The sequence below is a fragment of the Delphinapterus leucas genome, chromosome 9 (assembly GCF_059928025.1).
Source record: "Delphinapterus leucas isolate spDelLeu-1000000601 "Yukka" chromosome 9, BTC_Dleu_Yukka2, whole genome shotgun sequence".
NCBI classification, from domain to species: domain Eukaryota; kingdom Metazoa; phylum Chordata; class Mammalia; order Artiodactyla; family Monodontidae; genus Delphinapterus; species Delphinapterus leucas.
In genome coordinates, this window is record NC_143137.1 from 104019001 (window position 1) to 104037238 (window position 18238).

Here is an 18238-nt window from a genome sequence, read left to right on the forward strand (position 1 = left end):
TGTAAGAAAGTAATTGGCAGTTGTTTAAATTTTATCAATCTTTTGCAAAAGGCTAGTGTTCCCCACTTATCCTAGTTTCCTATGGCCCTATTCCTCTATGGAAATGGATTAAAGTTGTTTCCACAGAGTTAGATTCATATAGTTTAATTCTGTTTGCTGTAACTTCTTAAGTATGCAAAAAATAATTCTTTCTAAAAGCTATCTAATTAAAGTTGTCTACAGTGTTTTTGCTTGTTATTGTATAATTAAACATAATATTAAATGTATGCAGTTCTTTTTTTTTAAAGCACTTTTTAAAAACATTAATTAATTAATTTTTGGCTCCATTGGGTCTTCGTTGCTGCACGTGGGCTTTCTCTAGTTGGGGTGAGAAGGGGCTACTCTTTGTTGTGGTGCATGGGCTTCTCATTATGGTGGCTTCCCTTGTGGAGCACGGGCTCTAGGCACACGGGCTTCAGTAGTTGTGGCACACGGGCTCAGTAGTTGTGGCTTGTGGGCTCTAGAGCGCAGGCTCAGTAGTTGTGGCACACAGGCTTAGTTGCTCCGTGGCATGTGGGATCTTCCTGGACCAGGGATCCCTGCATTGGCAGGCAGACTCCCAACCACTACGCCACCAGGGAAGTCCCCATATGCAGTTCTTATGCTAAAACATTTTTTAAATGGGATCTGTATATCATAAAGATTTTGGGTTAATAAGATTTTGCAGTAGTAACATGAGGCATAGCATCTACAACTCTTTATATATATATATTTTTTTAATTGAGGTAAATTCACATGCTTTAAAATTCCTCCTGTAAAGTATACATTCGAGTAGTTTTTAGTATATTGACCAGGTTCTGAAACGATCAGCACTGTGTAATTCCATAACATTTTCATCACTCTAAAAGGAAACATCGTACCCATTAAGCAATCACACTCCAGCCCCTGGAAACCACTAATCTACTTTCTGTCTCCATAAATTTGTCCATTCCGGACATTTCATATAAGTGGAATCATATACTATGTGGTGTTTTGTGTGTGGCTTCTTTCACTTTGTATGATGTTTTCAAGGTTCATTTATGTTACAGAATGTATCATTCATTTTTATGGCTGAATAATATTCCATTGAATGGATATACTACAATTGTGTATCCATCAATTGATGGATATTTAGGAAGTTTCCACTTTTTAGCTATTTTGAAAAGTGCTGTTATGAACATTTCTGGACAAGTTTCTGTGTGAACATATGTTTTCAGTATACCTAGGAGTAAAATTGCTGGGATATATGGTAACTCTATGTTTAACATTTTGAGGAACTGCCAAACAATTTTTCAAAGAACCTGAACTATTGTACTTTGACACCAGAAATTTGAGGATTCAAATTTCCCAACATCCATATTAACATTTATTATTGTCCATCTTTTAAAATTTTAGCCATCCTAGTGTATGTGAAGTGTATTCTCATTGTGCTTTTTATTTGCATTTCCCTAATGACTAGTGATGTGGAACTTCTTTTCATATGTTTATTGACCATTTGGATGTCTTCTTTACAGAAATGCCTGTTCAAGTCCTTTACCCAATTTTTAATTTGGCTGTCTTTTATATTACTGAGATGGAAGAGTTTTGTTTTTTTTTTTAATATGTTCTGGATACTAGACCCTTATCAGATGTTGGATTTGCAAATATTTTCTTCTATTCTATGGATTGTGTTTTCATTTCTTGATAGTGTTCTTTAAAGCACACATTTTAAACTCTGATAAAGTCTGATTTCTATTTTTTCTTTTGTGCTTTAGGAGTCATGTATCAGAAGTGATTGCTTAATCAGCAGCCACAAAGTGTTACTCCTACATTTTCTTGAAAGAATTTCATAGTTTTAGTGCTTATATTTAGATCTTTGATCCATTTTGAATTAATTTTTGCGTATGGTATACAGTAGGGATCAAAATTCACTCTTTTGCATGTGAATATCCACTTGTTCCAGCATCATTTGTTTAAGAAACTTTTCCTTCTCTATTGAATGTCTTGGTGTGCTTGTTGAAGAGCAGTTTGCCATAGATGAATGAGTTTTTTTTTTATGGACTCTAAATTCTATTCCTTTGATATATATGTCTTTCCTTACGCTAGTACCACACTGTCTTGATTGCTGTTGCTTTATAATAAGTTTTGAAATTATCAAGTGTGAGTACTTCAAATTTGCTCTTTTTCAAGATTGTTTTGGCTATTCTGGGTCCTTTGAAATTTTGTGTTATTCTAGAATCAGCTTTGGCAATTTTTGGAATAAAAGCCCATTGGGATCTTTATAGAGATTGCATTGAATCTGTTGATCAATCTTGGGAGTATTACCACCTTAACACTCTACAGTCTTGCAATTCATAAACATGGAGTGTCTTTTCATTTATTTAGGTGTTCTTTATTTTCCTTCAGTGATGCTTTACAGTTTTCAGTGTATGAGTCTTCTTGTACTACTTTTGTTAAATGTATCCCTAAATATTTTATTCTTTTTGGTGCTACTGTAAATAGAATGTTTTTATCAATTTAATGTTTGGATTGCTCATTGCTACTGTATAGAAATACAATTGAGATTTGCAAATGGGTATTGTATCCTGTCATCTTGCCGAATCATTTATAGCTCTAATTTTTTAAATGGGGGATAGGGGGAATTATTCCTTAAAATTTCCTGTATATAATATCATGTCATCTGTAAATGGAGGTAGTTTTTTTTTTTTTTTTTTTTTGCGGTATGCGGGCCTCTCACTGTTGTGGCCTCTCCCGTTGCGGAGCACAGGCTCCGACACGCAGGCTCAGCGGCCATGGCTCACGGGCCCAGCCGCTCCGCGGCATGTGGGATCCTCTCGGACCGGGGCACGAACCCGTGTCCCCTGCATCGGCAGGTAGACTCTCAACCACTGCGCCACCAGGGAAGCCCAATGGAGGTAGTTTTATTTCTTCTTTTACAATCTGCCTATTTTTCCTTGCTAGTTGCTCCAGGTAGAACCTCCAGTTCAATATGATGTTAACAGGTATCTTTGTTTTGTTCCTGACCTTGGGGGCCTGGGAAAGATTTCAGTTTTTGCTATTAAGTATTATGTTAGCTGTGAATTTTTGTAGATGCCCTTTATCAGATTAAGAGAGTTCCTTCTGTTCCGAGTTTGTTGAGTGCTTTTATTGTGAAAGGGTATTGGATTTTGTCAAATGATTTTTCTGCGTATATTGAGAGGATCAGTGGGTTTTGTCCATTATTCTATTGATATGATAAGGTATTACATTGATTGATTTTTGTATTTTGAACTAGCCTTGCATTTCTGGAATGAATCTGAGTTGATTATGATGTATAATCCTTTTTCATGTTGCTGGATTTGGTTGCTAGTATTTTGAAGATTATCATGTACATATTCATAAGGAAAAGTGGTCTGTAGATTTCTTGTGTAGTCTTTGTCTGATTTTGGTTTTAGGGCAATAGTGGCTTCATAAAATGAGTTGGAGTGTGTTCCCTCCTCTTCTATTTTTTTGGAGGTTTGTGAAGTATTGTTAATTCTACTTGTTTGGTAGTATTCACAAGTGAATTCAACTGGTGCTGAGCTTTTCCTTGTGGGAAGTTTTTTTTATTATTCAATCACTTTGCTTGTTTTAGGTCTATTCAAACTTTCTATTTCATTATGGTTTCTGATGAGAAGTAAGCTAATTTTATTGAAGACCATATTATGTAATGAGTTGCTTCTGTCTTGCTGCTTTCAAGATTCTTTGTTTCTGGGTTTTCACAGTTGATTATGATGTGCCTAAGGTGTGGATCTCTTTGAATGTACCCTAGTTTGAGTTCATTGGGCTTGTTTGATGTGTGGATTTATGTTTTTCATCAATTTTGGGAAGTTTTTGCTATTATTCCTTCAAATATTCTTTCTGGCTCTTTCTCTCCACTCTTCCATGGGAGTTTTATGCATATACTGGCATGCCTGATGGTTTCCCAAAGGTCTCTGAGTACTGTTGATTTATCTTCACGTATCTTTCTATTTTTCTTTTTCTCAGATTGGATAAATCCCACATTGATGTAACGTGAAGTTTGCTGATTCTTTCTTCTGTCTGTTGAGATCTGCTATTGATTCTTAACTGTGAATTTTCATTTGTTATTGTACTTTTTAATCTGGAATTTCTCTTTGGATCTTTTTTTATAATTTCTATCCCTTTATTGATAGTTTCTATTTGGAGAGACATCGTTTTCATACTTTTTAGTCCTTTAGGCATGATGTTCTTTGATCATATTTAAAATAACTGATTTGAAGTCTTTGTCCAGTAATTCCAAAATTTGACTTTCCTCAGGGACAGTTTCTATTGGTTGCTTTTTTTGCTGCCTATGACTATACTTTCTTGGTTTTTTGCATGACTCATATTTTTGGTTGAAAACTGGACTTTGTAGGGAATATTATGTAGTACTCTGGAAATCAGATTCTTCCCCCTTTCTAGGTATTTATGTAGTTGCTTTTTGTTGTACAGGCATACTCAGAGATATTGCAGGTTCAGTTACAGGCCATCACAATAAAGTGAGTATAACAATAAAGTAAGGCACATGAATTTTTTTGGTTTCCCAGTGCCTATAAAAGTTATGTTTACATTGTACTGCAGTCTATTAAGTGTGCAATAGCATTTGGTTAAAAACCAAAATATGTACCTTAATTAAAAAATACTTTATTGCTAAAAATGCTAACCATCATCTGAAACTCAGGATTGCTACAAACCATTGATGGTAAAAAATGCAAAATCTGTGAGGTACAGTAAAGCAAAGTACAGTAGAATGAGGTATTCCTGTAGCATTTGTTTAGTGACTTTTCTGAACTAATTCTCTTTAAATTCTGTATTCCTTGTCGTGTGTGGCCACTGAAGTCTTTGCTTAGTTAGCTTAGTTAGGCTAATGGTTCAACAGAGATTTCATTAAACACCTGAACCAGTTAGTCTCCTAATATTTTCTGAGAATCCTTGTGAGCTTGTCGTGGCTTACCTTAAACATTTAGCCAGGCAGTTGACAGCTCCACCATATCCTTCACTTTCTGCTGTACAGAGGCTCAATTTCAGCCAGAGGTGAGAACTTTAAGGCTTCTCATTCTTTACTGAGCATGCCCAGTCTTGGCCACGTGGCCTACTCTGTGCATGCACATGCCCTTCTATTTTCCTAGGAACGTGTCTGAAGTTTTCAAAGCTCCCATTGACATGTCATTACCCAGCTTTTCCTCTTAAGCTTTTGGTTAAGCTGATGTTTACTCCCACTGCTTCAGGCATTTACAAAGTTAAGTGGCAAGCTCTAGTTGTTTTTGACAAAGACTCTTGGGGAAAAGGCTTTTTACAGTGGGTGTGCTCCAAGCTAGGTCGTGTAAAGATAGCTTTGTGCATGGTGTCTTCCAGAACACTGCCAGAAAGGTGAAATAATGACAGTTCTCTGGGAGGGAGGCACTGAAGTCCATCTAACCCCATCTGCCCCTCTAGTGGCTACCAGGCTGCTGGTTCTAATGGGAATACAGCAACTTAAAGTGCTACAAGCTCACTGTTTTTACCAGGTGTATTTGCTAGGGGTATGGTAAAAAATTACCACAGACCTGGCAGCTTAAACAACAGAAATGTGTTGTCTCACAGTTTTGGAGGATAGAAGTCCAATCATGGAGGCTTGGGTGGGTCCTTCTGAGGGCAGTAGGGCAAGGACCTGTTCCAGTTCTCCTTCCTTGGCTTGGAGATGGCCATCTTCTCCCTGTACCTCTTCACATTGTTTTCCTCTGTGTTTGTCTGTGTGTCCAAATTTCCCCTTTTTATAAGGACACCAGTCATATTGGATTTAGGCCTACCCTGATGCCCTCATTTTAACTTGGTTACTTCTATAAAAACTCTATCTCCAAATAAGTTCACTTTCTGGGGAACTGGGAATTAGGACTTAAACATATGACTTTAGGGAGAAGCATAATTCAGGCCATGACACTGAGATTCAGTTGTTTTTCCTGAGTGCATTTTTCCTGGGTGCTGTAAGTCTTTGATTAATTTCCAGAGTTCTTAAAATGTTGATTCTAACAATATGCCATTTTCTTATTACCTTTATCAAGGGGATGATTTTTGGAGTTCTTTACTCTGCCATTTACACTGATATCACAACTTTTATCACAGCTTTTGTTTTAAAACTACAGCTTTTAAACCTAAATTATAAAACAGTCATGTATAACTAACTTCCCTTTTTATTGGATGTGCTTAAATTTATCCTTAAAATGAATTAACATTTCAGTTAAAGTTAAGGAAAACAACTGAATCTCAGTGTGATGGACTGAATCATCCTTCTCGCTAATATCATATGTTTGAGTCCTAATCCTTAGTTCCCCAGAAAGTGAACTTATTTGGAGACAGCATCTTTATAGAAGTAATCAAGTTAAAAATGAGGTCATTAGGGTAGACCCAAATCCAATATGACTGGTGTCCTTATAAAAGAGCCAGTAAGTCGTGCTGAGGAATGGCACGTTAATACAATAAGCATTCATTAAAAGTAGAAAAAAGAAGAAACGTTTAAACTGAGGTGAGTAGGAAATAAAATAAGAGGAGAAATTAATGAAAGAGACCAGAGAAGAATAATAGATTGAATGGAACCAAAAGCTGTCTTTGGAGCAATTAGTAGACAGAGTCTTGGTAATTGTTTCACAAGAGAATAATGAAAGTACAAAAATATTATGAATAAATTAAGATATGGTAAGATTTAAAAATCAGAATTTAGTATTCTGAATAATTTTATATAATAAACTTACAGTGAATAACTCTACTAAAATATAAGTTTCTAAAACAGACTTGATTAAATTACTTAGTAAACTAATAATTAAATTCTCCAGATTGTTAATCAGAAATTTGTTTTGCTACTTCCTCCCTTGCCAAAAAATAAGTACCAGGCTATATAGTTTCCAAGGACAAAAACACTTTACACATTCTTTCAGAGAAAATTTATAGAAGGAAATCTGCCTAATTCATTTTATGTGGCTATTATAATCTTAGATGCCTAACTTAGTAGTGCTAAACACTAAATAACAAATTTGTCCTGAAATTGGAAAAAGACAAAGGATAATGTAAGAAAATTATATACAGTTACATTTATGAATATAGGTGCAAGTGTCCCAGGAAAACAAATTACCAAGAATTGAGGGGAAGTTTCTTAACCTAAGTAAGGGTAGCTATCTAAAAGCTACATTCAATAAACATGATGTTGTATGGTTAAAGTTTAGAGACAGTTTCTTTAAAGTTAAGGAGAATTTTGATTCTCATAGAAACAATTTTTATTTTACTGGAACACAGAAATCTTAGTATATGGTTGATTAGTGAAGTGTTGCCATGGGATTACTGAGGAGTTTCTAGAAGCTTTTCTAAAAGCTTTCTTATGAGTAAATGCAAAACAATTGAATCTTTAGTGTGTTCCTTTTGTATCTCCTAGAGAATACTATTTTTGCTTGTTTAATGAGCAGTGCTCTAAATTTTAAAGCAAAGTGGGAAAAATGCTTAATAATTAAGATCAATCAAAGCACATATTTGTGAATTTTTTAATCACATTACAATTTTAAAATTCAGTACACTGTGTTACATCATTGTGAGTAATGTATTGTTCCATAATCTAAACAAATTTATCTTGTCAGTTTCTTTCAGGTTTGGTGTCTTTGCAAAACAGATGAAGTATGGATATAGAATTATCTTAATACTTTGTAATTAAAATAATTTTATGACAACAAAGTAAGTTGGTATATAAACTCTGAATAAAAAGACTAATGCATAATGCTGAGATTAAGATACACTCGCACACGCAAATAAATTAAGTGTATGTTTTTGAAAGTTAGTTATATGGAATGCAATGAAATTTAGTTCTTACCAAGCAATAGCAATAATCCAAAGAAAACTTCTGAAAACATGTAACCCAGACTACAAAAATGTAAGCCATTATAGATCGTGAACGAACATAAAATATTATTGGAACATTTTAATATTTATTTTCAGTGAAAGTATATGTTATGCTCCATCAAAAGAGTCCACACATGTTATGTGTAACCCAACGACTGCGGAATTCTGAACTCATAGACCCATCATTCCAGTGGCATGGGCCGAAAGGAAAAATAATTTCAGGTGGGCTTCTGTTTCAGTTGTTATAATTAAAAATATGTATGAAATGTACTCAGAGCAAAAAGAATATTTGTATCTCATATACGCTCATGTATTAGCTCACTTCTTTTTCTTGCAATTTCTTTTTGGAGTTAGAATCTAACAATGTAGATGGCATGACCATTTTTTCCAGATCTTAATTTGAGCTAGAGACACACTGGATGATTAAACTGGAGAATTCTCTAAGCGTCCATATTTCAAAAAATTTTCCTTTTTTATTGTAAAATTCATAAAATCATTTTGGTTACCTCAGTTAGACTTTTATTAGCAAAGTATGTATGAAGAAGCAAATATGATTCTGGCTTTTGTTAAAAATACAAATGAGCACTTTGAGCTCTAGGTTTAAAATTCTGGTTTTGTTTGTTTTATACAGCCCCACATAGGGACAACTTGAGACTTTATTAGTAGTTACGATTTTATATTTTTTATCTTATATTTCACTCTGATTAAAATCCTGACCAGACAGTATGGATTATATTTGAATTTAACCTAAATATTAATATCCATTTTGAAAAACTGACTAAATTTAACATTCAGTATTTTAGTATGAAAAACATGCTCTTAAATATACTGCATGGTTTGGTGGTAGCTGTGTAATAATATGTTACTGATGCTGTGCTTACAAAAGAGGAAGTTTAGCACTTGGGTACTCATCCAGAGGAGAAGATGGACTTGAGATACATCTGAATAGTAACCTTACAGTTTTCAGATTTTTGAGAAAACAAGGTCTTATTCTCATGAAGGTACATTTTACCACATAGAGATTACTATTGGTATGATTGATTTGGTCAACATTTTCTCCATTCAACTTCTTATTTTGTTATTTTGAAATGCCCATCTTACTTGTATTCTGATATCTCATTTGCTAAAAGCTGATTTGTTTTTGCAGTGTAGTTTAAAAAATATCAATTAGCTTAGCTGTTTTTGTTTTCAGCCTTGCTGAGAATTCGGATAATGAATTTTCATCCTAAATATTGTTCAAGGAAGTACCTTTTGCATACCTTCTGTGCAAGTGTTCCTTTATTGCTCTATTCACCATGTTTTCCTTCTCTCTCTTTTCCTTCCCTGCCTCCCTTCCTCCCTCCTTCCCTCCGTTCCTTCCTTCCTTCTTCTCCTTTTTTTCCCTTATTGGTGTTTTGAGACAGTGCTTGTGGGTGAAAACCTACAGGTTTATTTTGTAGACCTGGATGGAGGAAAGCAGTATATTCATACAAAGACTCGCTGAAGAAACATTCATAAGAAATATTTATTTTTTAATATGTTTTAATTCATATTTTATATAGTTGAACAATCTAAGTTGTACACTGCCATAATATTTATGTTGATTCTGAAATAGCTCAAGGTTTAAAGAGTTACTTCACTCTTTAGGTTAGGTGGTGTGTCTCCAAAGTGAATTACTCGGCTCTAGGTGAGTGACTACCTGGTGGCTGCCATTGTGCCCAGCTTTGCAGGAGGTACGCAGAGCAGCGTGACCTCTGCCTGGCTGCAGTACTAGAGTGTAGGAGGGGGTCAGCAGAGGTCAGGGACAGAGGTCCTGAGAGGCTAGGCAGTTAATATAAATCAGCGAAGGGGGCCAGGAGTAAAGGTATCCAATATTGAAAATAAAATCAATCTTTATTTTTATTGCTTTCTAATAGCAAATAATATAACACAAGCATGTATATTAAATATATTTTACATTCATTATTAAAACTCTGTGAGTTCAAAAATAGAAGCATTTAAGTATTGATTTGTTGTGTTGTAATTTGTTACCCCTTTGATTTGAAAATTGAGATGTGAAACATGCTCTTCTCTGAGATGCCAGGGCAGGTCTTGCAGCTTGTATTGCAAAGTATACTGTGTAAGTGAATTTTGACTCCTTTAACTAGAAGTGACATTTTATATTACTCACTTTCATAATGGAAAACAGATGTTCAAAAACATAGCTGTTTCCAGGTAAGGATAAAATCATATAGATGCAAGGGCTTTGTATTTATAAAGACTATTCTCAGAAAATCCTGGTATTCTGACATCTTGATTACAGTTGTGTTTTCAGTGCAGTGTCACGTCATAGTTCGTTGTCTGCCAGCTTTAAAGCTCAGTACTATCACTGTAATTGCAGAGAGACGTGGAAAATGTCTAATTTTATTAAAGCTTGAAAAACAGAGAAGCTTTTTGGACTCTAGGTTAAACTAGACTGTACTTTTGTTATCTTTTCATGGATATTCCAAAGATAGTTCCCCTACAGTTGAACCAAAGAAACATGTAGTTATGTACTTGCGCCTCCCTTTGGAGAGAAGCATCCAGGTTGTTTAGATGGTTGTACAGTGTGGAGGCCAAGTCTTAGACTTGCTAGGCTCTCTTCCTCTCACCGCCACTGCCACCCTCTTCTGTCTCTCTTCCAACATTTTTGGTTTACAAAGGTAAAGCATTTATTGCAGCAAGCCCTGTATCTCTTACTTCAACCCTAATACCATTCTGATGAATTAGCTCTTTTTGGTGTGTGGACTTTCCCACTTTTTTAAATGTTCACACAAACCTGTATAACTGTGCACACACACACACACACACACACACACACGTTGAGCTTTACCCTGTAACTGCATCCTTATTATGTTTTTTAAAAAATGAGATCATAGATTATATCTTACTCTACCTGAATATTTTTATTATGAAGCATCTGATAAATACAAATCTGTATAACAGATATATAAGTTATGAAGCGTAATCCGTGAGCTTGCTATAGAAGCCAAGATATACCATTATCATGACTGTTGAACCTTCTAATGTTGAAAAATCCCACTCTTCTGTCCCCAACCCCTCTTAGGTAAACATTATCCTGAACTTTTACAATATTATTCCTTAGCTTTTCTTTATGCATTTACTACGTGTATGAATACACATGCACAAATACATACATATATCTATGTATGTGTGTATTCATACACGTAGTAAATGCACATATTTAAGTATATATAAATATAAGTATACATGTATGGATATATTCTGCAAGCATATTTTTACTTTAGCGTTTTTATTCCGAATTTTATAAAAATAATCAACACGTATACTTTTATCATGTAGCAGATTCTGTTCTAAGCAATTTACATATACTAATCATTTAAGTTTCACAACAGCTCTTTGCAGTAAGTACAGTTATTTTCTCCCTTTTATATGTGGACAGAGGCATTGAGAGAACAAGGTACTTTACTGAAGTCAAGTGCCTTTGAAGTCTGGCTTCAGAGTTCACAGATAATAATCTAAATGAGGTAGGACTAGGATTTTCCCTTCTCACCATTTTGTGACTTTTTGTAGTTTGTGTCTTTTAAGGAATTTGTCCAACTTAGTTTTTTTCAACTTGTCAAATTTATGTGCATAGTTTATGATATTTTCTTGTTATCTTTTTGATATATGCAGGATCTCTATGATATGCTCTCGTTCACTCCTGGTATTGGATGTGTCTTTTCTCTTTCATTTTGGTCTCTCTGGCTACAGGGTTAACAATTTTATCAGTCATTTCAAGGGACCAGCTTTTGAGTTATTTTTCTCTGGTATTTTTCTGTTTTCAGTTTCATTGATTTCTGACTTTATTATTTCCTTTCTGTTTGCTTTGGGTAAAGTTTGCTTATCTATTTCTTTTGCTGGTTGTAGAATTCTGGATTGGCAGTTTTTTTCTTTCAAAATTCCAAAGATGGCATTCTGTATTCTTTTTGCTTGCATAGTTTCTCACGAGAAGGCTGCTATAAAATAGTCCTTATCCCTCTGTAGGCAGTGTGCCATATTTTTCTGATTAATTTCAAGATTTTTTCTTTCCGTTTCGCTTTCAGCGATTTGAATACTAAATGCATTTTTTTTTTTTTTGGTTATTTGTATTATTCTGCTTGGTGTTCTATAAGCTTCTTGGATCTGTGGTTTTGGTTTGTCATTAATTTTTGAAAATTGTCGGCCATTATATCTTCTAGTATTTCTTCTGCTTCATCCTATCTCTCTGCTGCTTCTGAGATTTCTGTCACCCTTATGTAACTGTTTGAAATTGTTCCATAGCTCTTGGATTCATTCTTCTTGGTGTTGTTTTGCTTTTGTTGTTGTTGTTGCTTTTTCTCTTCGGGTAAATTTCTTTTGATCTGTCTTCAAGTCATTGGTTCTTTTCTTAGCTGTGTCAAGCCTCTTTATGAGCTCATTGAAGGAAGACTTCATCTGTGTTACTGTGTTCTTTTTTTATTTTTTTGGTTTGGTTTTAGTTCTAACATTTCCATTTGATTATTTCTTATGGTTTCAGACTCTGCTGAAATCACCTATCTGATCTTGCATGCTTTCTACATTTTCCATTAAATTATTTAATACATTATTCATAGTTATTTTAAACTAACTGTCTGATACTTCTGACATCTGTGTCATTGCCTGGTATTTTGGAAATGTGCCATTTCTTACCCTTCTGTATGCTTCTTAATTTTTTAAGAACATCTTGAATAAGATAGTAAATATTGAGATAATTATTTTTATCTTTGAGATGAACACTTTTTAAAATATTATTAAGCCTTTAATATTGGGAGTTTGTGTTAAACTAGTCAGGAATTGTCTGGCTTTGATATTGGTTATTGCTGTGGTTACTGAAAACTTATTTTTCTCCATTGTCTCATCTTTGGCTTTGGTTTCTCCTTTTTTGCTTTCTCTAGAGAGAATCTTTCTTGCAGCTCTCCTAGCTTGATTTCACTGCATTTTTGCTAGACTCTTACTAGTGATGGGCAGTTGGGAGAGAGGGGCAGTCTCTAGTGTTCTGATTCAGCATTAGTCTTTGGCAGGTGTGGTGTCACTGGATCTTGTGGGTGTGGCCTTTAGAAGTGCTTCAGCCTGTCTGCCGGCTTTAGTGTTGGCCTAATACTTCTTGCTGACTTCCTCAAGAGTGAGGTTTTTTCCTTCCTGTTTCCTTCCCTAGTGGTAACATGTTTCCACAGTGCCCTCAGTGACCATTTTTGTTTCTTCTCCCTTGTAGGTTAAAGCATTGCTCCTCACCAGGAGGTAGGGGAAATGGGCAAGGGTGGAGTTTTGGCAGGGCTGCCGGCCCCCTCCTCTAGCCAGTACCCTGCGCCGGCCCCCTCCTCTAGCCAGTGCCCTGTGGGAATCTTGCTCAGGGTTCCCCTGATCTTCCTTTGAACACCCAAAGATTTTCATGAAGGTAAAAAGCCTGTAAGAGGGTGCAACTGCCTCTGCACTCCCCCTGCCCCCATCTGTGGTCCTCAGAGGCTTCACATGCTCACACTGGACAACACTTGGCTTTTAGCAATTTATTGAAAACTTTTAGCCAGATGTTCTTAGACCATTGAAGCAAATGCTTAGGTCTAGGTTCTACCTGCAGGCCCTGTTCATTCCTGGTTTTCAGGGTTACTGGTTGCCCTACCTGCCTCATTTGTTTGATGGGTTCAAGAAAAGTTGTTGGTTGACAGTTTGTCTGTCTTTTTCCTTATTGTTGTATGATGTTGTTGCTCTTATAGTCACTCTCCATATCTGAGCAGAAACCAAAAGTATAAACCTGTTTTTAAAAATAGGTTGTAATGAAATGGTGCTTAAATTTTGCCATATAATTTTAGAGCTCTGAGGCATGTGCTTCTAGAAATCTAATCCAACTCTGAATTTTTAGATGATCAAGCTGAGTTCTAGAGAAAGAAGTCCTGACTTCAGTTTAATTATTTATTGACTGTCTGCTGTTGTATGAGTTCTTATATAGTATATTGTGATATGCCTTGGCATCCTGAAATTCCCATTTAAACTTAGTTTTGTAAAAGTCTGTTTGTTAAGTAGTATTTGTTAAGTGGGTTCTTCTCTTGGCTATGCAGTCATCTGGGTATCTTTTCAAAGTGTGCTACTTTTAAATTTTTTTAAATAAGAAGGTAGCCAGAGAGTGTTTTCTTACAAATTGTATGATACTAGATTTTCTGGCTGTCATAATATTTAACATTGTAGTAGGCATTCAAATATATATTAATACACTTATTAATGCTTCTGGTTTGGGAAATTTTATTTCAAATTTTTGCCAGGGAATGCGTGGCTTCATTGCTGACATGATATTCTAAAATTTCTTTACAATTTGTGGGCACCTTTTATCATATTACTATGATGTATCTGTTTGTGTCTGCTGAAATATATGTATAGCAAACGCTTGAAAACCTCTTAATCTGTTCTAAAAAAGAGACAACATGTTATGATAAATAGGCACTCTTTCATCAAAAGATATTCATGAAGAAATAGGCAGTACAATAGAAATGTATTCTAAATTTATATCACATTTTTTAGCTTCATCCAAGATATAGAAATGGGAGTTCTCAAGGCATAATGCTCTGTGTAAATCCCTTGAGGGTGGGTATATCCATCTATTAATTTCTCCTTCAGTATCTGAAACAGGGCTTTGCGTGTGCTAGAAACTCAACACATTTTTAGTGAAAAAATGAAGAATGAAAATTTCTTCACTAAGAACATTCATCTTTTGTCTTATTTTGAAGCAATAAATTTCTTCAAAATAAATTTCAACTTGACAGTTATAGGCAATAAATTATTTTCTTAAAATAGAAAAAGATGAGTATTAAGATAATATTTTCAATTCTAATGAATAGTTTATTAAATTATTGAGTGAGTTTTAATATCTAATAATTTTTTCTAGTGCAAACCCGTGGTTATGAACTTTGAGAGTAACCATTTTTAATTGCTTAATGATTTATAGCTTTTTCAAGTACTTTAACATTCCTTGTATTTGTTATTCAAAAATGATTCAATGAGATATATTATCATATATTATGATCCTTTGTTGTGCAAATGAAGGAGCTAGACTTCAGAAAGATTAAGTGATTATCCCCAGTTACACAGTTTATGAGAAAGAAAGGCACACCTAAAAGCCAAGTCCTAACCCTCTAAATCAGACTTCTTTCCCATTACACAACATGGCTCTCTCCCAGTGTGGTACTTAAGTGATGCTGAAGTGACAAGGGACCTTACGTCCAAGTTCTGACTCCCAGCACTGCAGTTCTGATTGTGCGACTTCGGGTGTCAAGTGATCCAGTTTCCTGTTTTCTTTCTTCTGCAACCCTCACGGCTGTAATCCAAATTTTGCCAAGTACCTTGTGTAATGACAACAAATCCCTAGGTGTTCGTGATTATATTGAGTTAGCCTTTGTTCTGGACACACTGTTTTTATCCCTTTCATATACATTTTTTATGCTTAATGAGAGCATAACTCATCAATGAAGTATTTATATGCATATATACAAACATAATTACTTGATAGTATGTATAAGTATATGCTATGTTATATGTATATGAGTACTGATCATGCCATCTCAGTGCAACAAGCAGATGAGGAGCACATCATGTACGTGTGTTAGTCTCTTACCACTTAGGCAGCCACACACTTGATGAACTCTGGTTAGTGAAATTCTGACACTAACTTCATCCTGGCACCCACTGTCAAGAACCACCAGACACAATGACTTTGTCCCCAACTCCTTCAGTGATTCTGTAGGTAAATTTGGATGGTTTTTCTCTGTTAAGAAACTATTTCGTTATTTTATCTCAATCTCATGTAATTTAAGCTACTGATCACTGTATCTTATTCCTCTATTAGGAAACAGCACTGCACAAGTGACCTCCACAGGAAGCCTTGTATTCCAGAACTTCAAGGAGAGCATGAGTGGGGTTTACACGTGTTTTCTGGAGTATAAACCTACTGTGGAAGAAGTCATTAAAAATCTCCAACTGAAATATGTTGTATATGGTAAGAAGGGATTTTGATTGTATTTTAACATTTCTTAATGTTTACAAATATTTACATATTTTAACAGGTTTGTTTTAAAGGGATTTTGTTGTGTTTAGTCTCTCTTAATTAAAGAAAAATGTCTGCTTGCCTATATTTTGTGAAGTGCTTTGTAAGGGGTTAGTGGTAAGGGAAGATCATTTTTCTTCAGGGGAATATTGACATGTACAGATCAATTTAAGACAGTGCATGAAAACAGGGTGGTATGGAAATCGTGTTTTCAGAGAATGAGCATGATATTGTACTTCGTACTGCTTTTAAATTCCGAGTATCCTCTTGATGGTGCACTGCCATCCCCGTGACCAGGAACATGAATTGCCACTGTATTAAAACCCCTGTCCAAAAGTAGCTTGATCTGTTGAGGTCTGAGACTGGAGAGGTGAGTTGGTCGTGGAGTGGCCAGGAGAACAGCCTGAGTGAAAGTTCCGTCTCACGGCTGGGACCCACTCATGGAGACAGAGTCAGGGTCCTCCAGGCTGTCCGTGTCTCACCTCCAGAGCTTCTGAATATGTTACCCTACAGTAGCAGGTTTTGCAGGTGTAATTAAGATCTTGAGAAGGGTAGACTCTCCTGAATTACTAGCGTGGGCCCAGTGCAGTCACAGGGGTCCTTAAAGAGGAAGGCAGGACAGCCCCAAAGGCAGAAAAAGGAGACGTGGCAGTGAAAGGAGAGGGTGGGGTAGGTGCCACAAGCCAAGGAGGTGGCAGGTCTCTGGAGCCTGGTACTTCCAGAGCGAATGTACCTTGATTCCAGCCTTGCAAGACTCACTTTGGATGTCTGATCTCCACAACTGTGAGATAATACATTTGTGTTATTTTAAGCCACGAGGTTTGTGGCTTAAGAAGTTAATATACCATTGGAAGCAATAGGAAGCTCATGCAGCATTGTTTTCACAGCTGGGATGTAGAACAGATGGCAGAATTATTAATGGTTCCCTGATCATTTTTATACAGTAAAAAACGGTGTTCCATATATCCAAAGAAAGACATAATTTTCATGAGAAATTATATTAACTTTGTTAGGCAAATAATTTGTTTAAACTTTGTAATCAGTCACGCTTCATTTTCGTTACATAGTTTTTCCTGTAAAATATGATATGTGTTATTTAGTATAGTTTATATAGTTTATAACAAATATACTTTGAAATCTCTCATAAGGGTATATTCACATAAGCTAACAAGTGTAACAGTGCCTAAAATGAATGCTGGTTTATAGTAATGAAAATGATAGCTAATATTTACCAAGCATTTATGCTGCGTTTTTACGTGTAATTATAATAATAACAGCAAAACACATATATTGCTTATTTTCACAAGGCTTTTTTTTTTTTTTTTTGCGGTACGCGGGCCTCTCACCGTTGTGGCCCTTCCCGGTGCGGAGCACAGGCTCCGGACGCGCAGGCTCAGCGGCCATGGCTTACGGGCCCAGCCGCTCCGCGGCATGTGGGATCCTCCCAGACCGGGACATGAACCTGCATCCCCTGCACCGGCAGGCGGACTCCCAACCACTGTACCACCAGGGAAGCCCTGCAAGGCTTTTTTTTTGAAGTGCTTTATTTATATTCAACTTATTTAATTCTCACAACAAACCCGTACAGTAGGTACTGCAATTTTTGTTAGACTGTGGGACTCAGATTTTAATCTAGGGGTTCTCGTTCTAGAGTTCGTATTTTTATCTCTCTTGATACCTACTGTGCCCCACTGCTATACCAGTGGCAGCAGGATGACACATCATTTAATAAACTGATTTTGGAGATCTGCTATTTTTGTGCTTAAAAAAATCATTTAAGTCATTCTGTTTCACTCTAAGGATCCACTTTAGTCTTTCCAATGCCACATGGTATTCCAGATTTTGCTTGCACATTCCTCAGTTGATGATCGTTTCGTGTGTTTCAGATTTTCCCTGCCTCAAACAGCAGTGCGTGGAACCTTGAAATAAGTCCTTCAGTCTCTTCCTCCCTGAGTCCCTCTGTGTGTCTCTGTGTATGAGTCCGTCGCTCATCGATCTGTGTGTAAACACACACACTAGTATTCTTGTATTATAGATGTTAAGTTGGTAGTATTGTGCTGAGGTGATTCTGTAAGGTAATATCTTCTACAGGGTTTTCACAGTGTTATTTTGATAATTCTGCAGGTTGCCCTGTAAAGAGTGTACAGTTTGTATCCCCGCCACAGTACATGAGAATCTCATTACCTAAAATGCCTTTAGTATACTGTATCTTGAATTGTTGCCAATGTAATAGTCTAATAATGGTATTTCATGGCTTTAATGTTTATTTTTTGGTCATTGATGACGTTTTTTGAGTTTTGCTATTTGCATGGGCTG

General features: G+C 35.8%; 1 protein-coding gene across 1 annotated transcript in view; it reads left to right on the forward strand.

Annotated features, from left to right (window-relative positions):
• The window catches only part of ZPBP (zona pellucida binding protein), a 102858-nt gene that overhangs the window by 3715 nt on the left and 80905 nt on the right, over positions 1-18238 (forward strand). Inside the window, exons 3-4 of the mRNA XM_022593239.3 lie at positions 7972-8097; positions 15725-15874. Coding sequence (XP_022448947.1) covers positions 7972-8097; positions 15725-15874 — 276 coding nt within the window. The remainder of the gene's footprint in view (positions 1-7971; positions 8098-15724; positions 15875-18238) is intronic.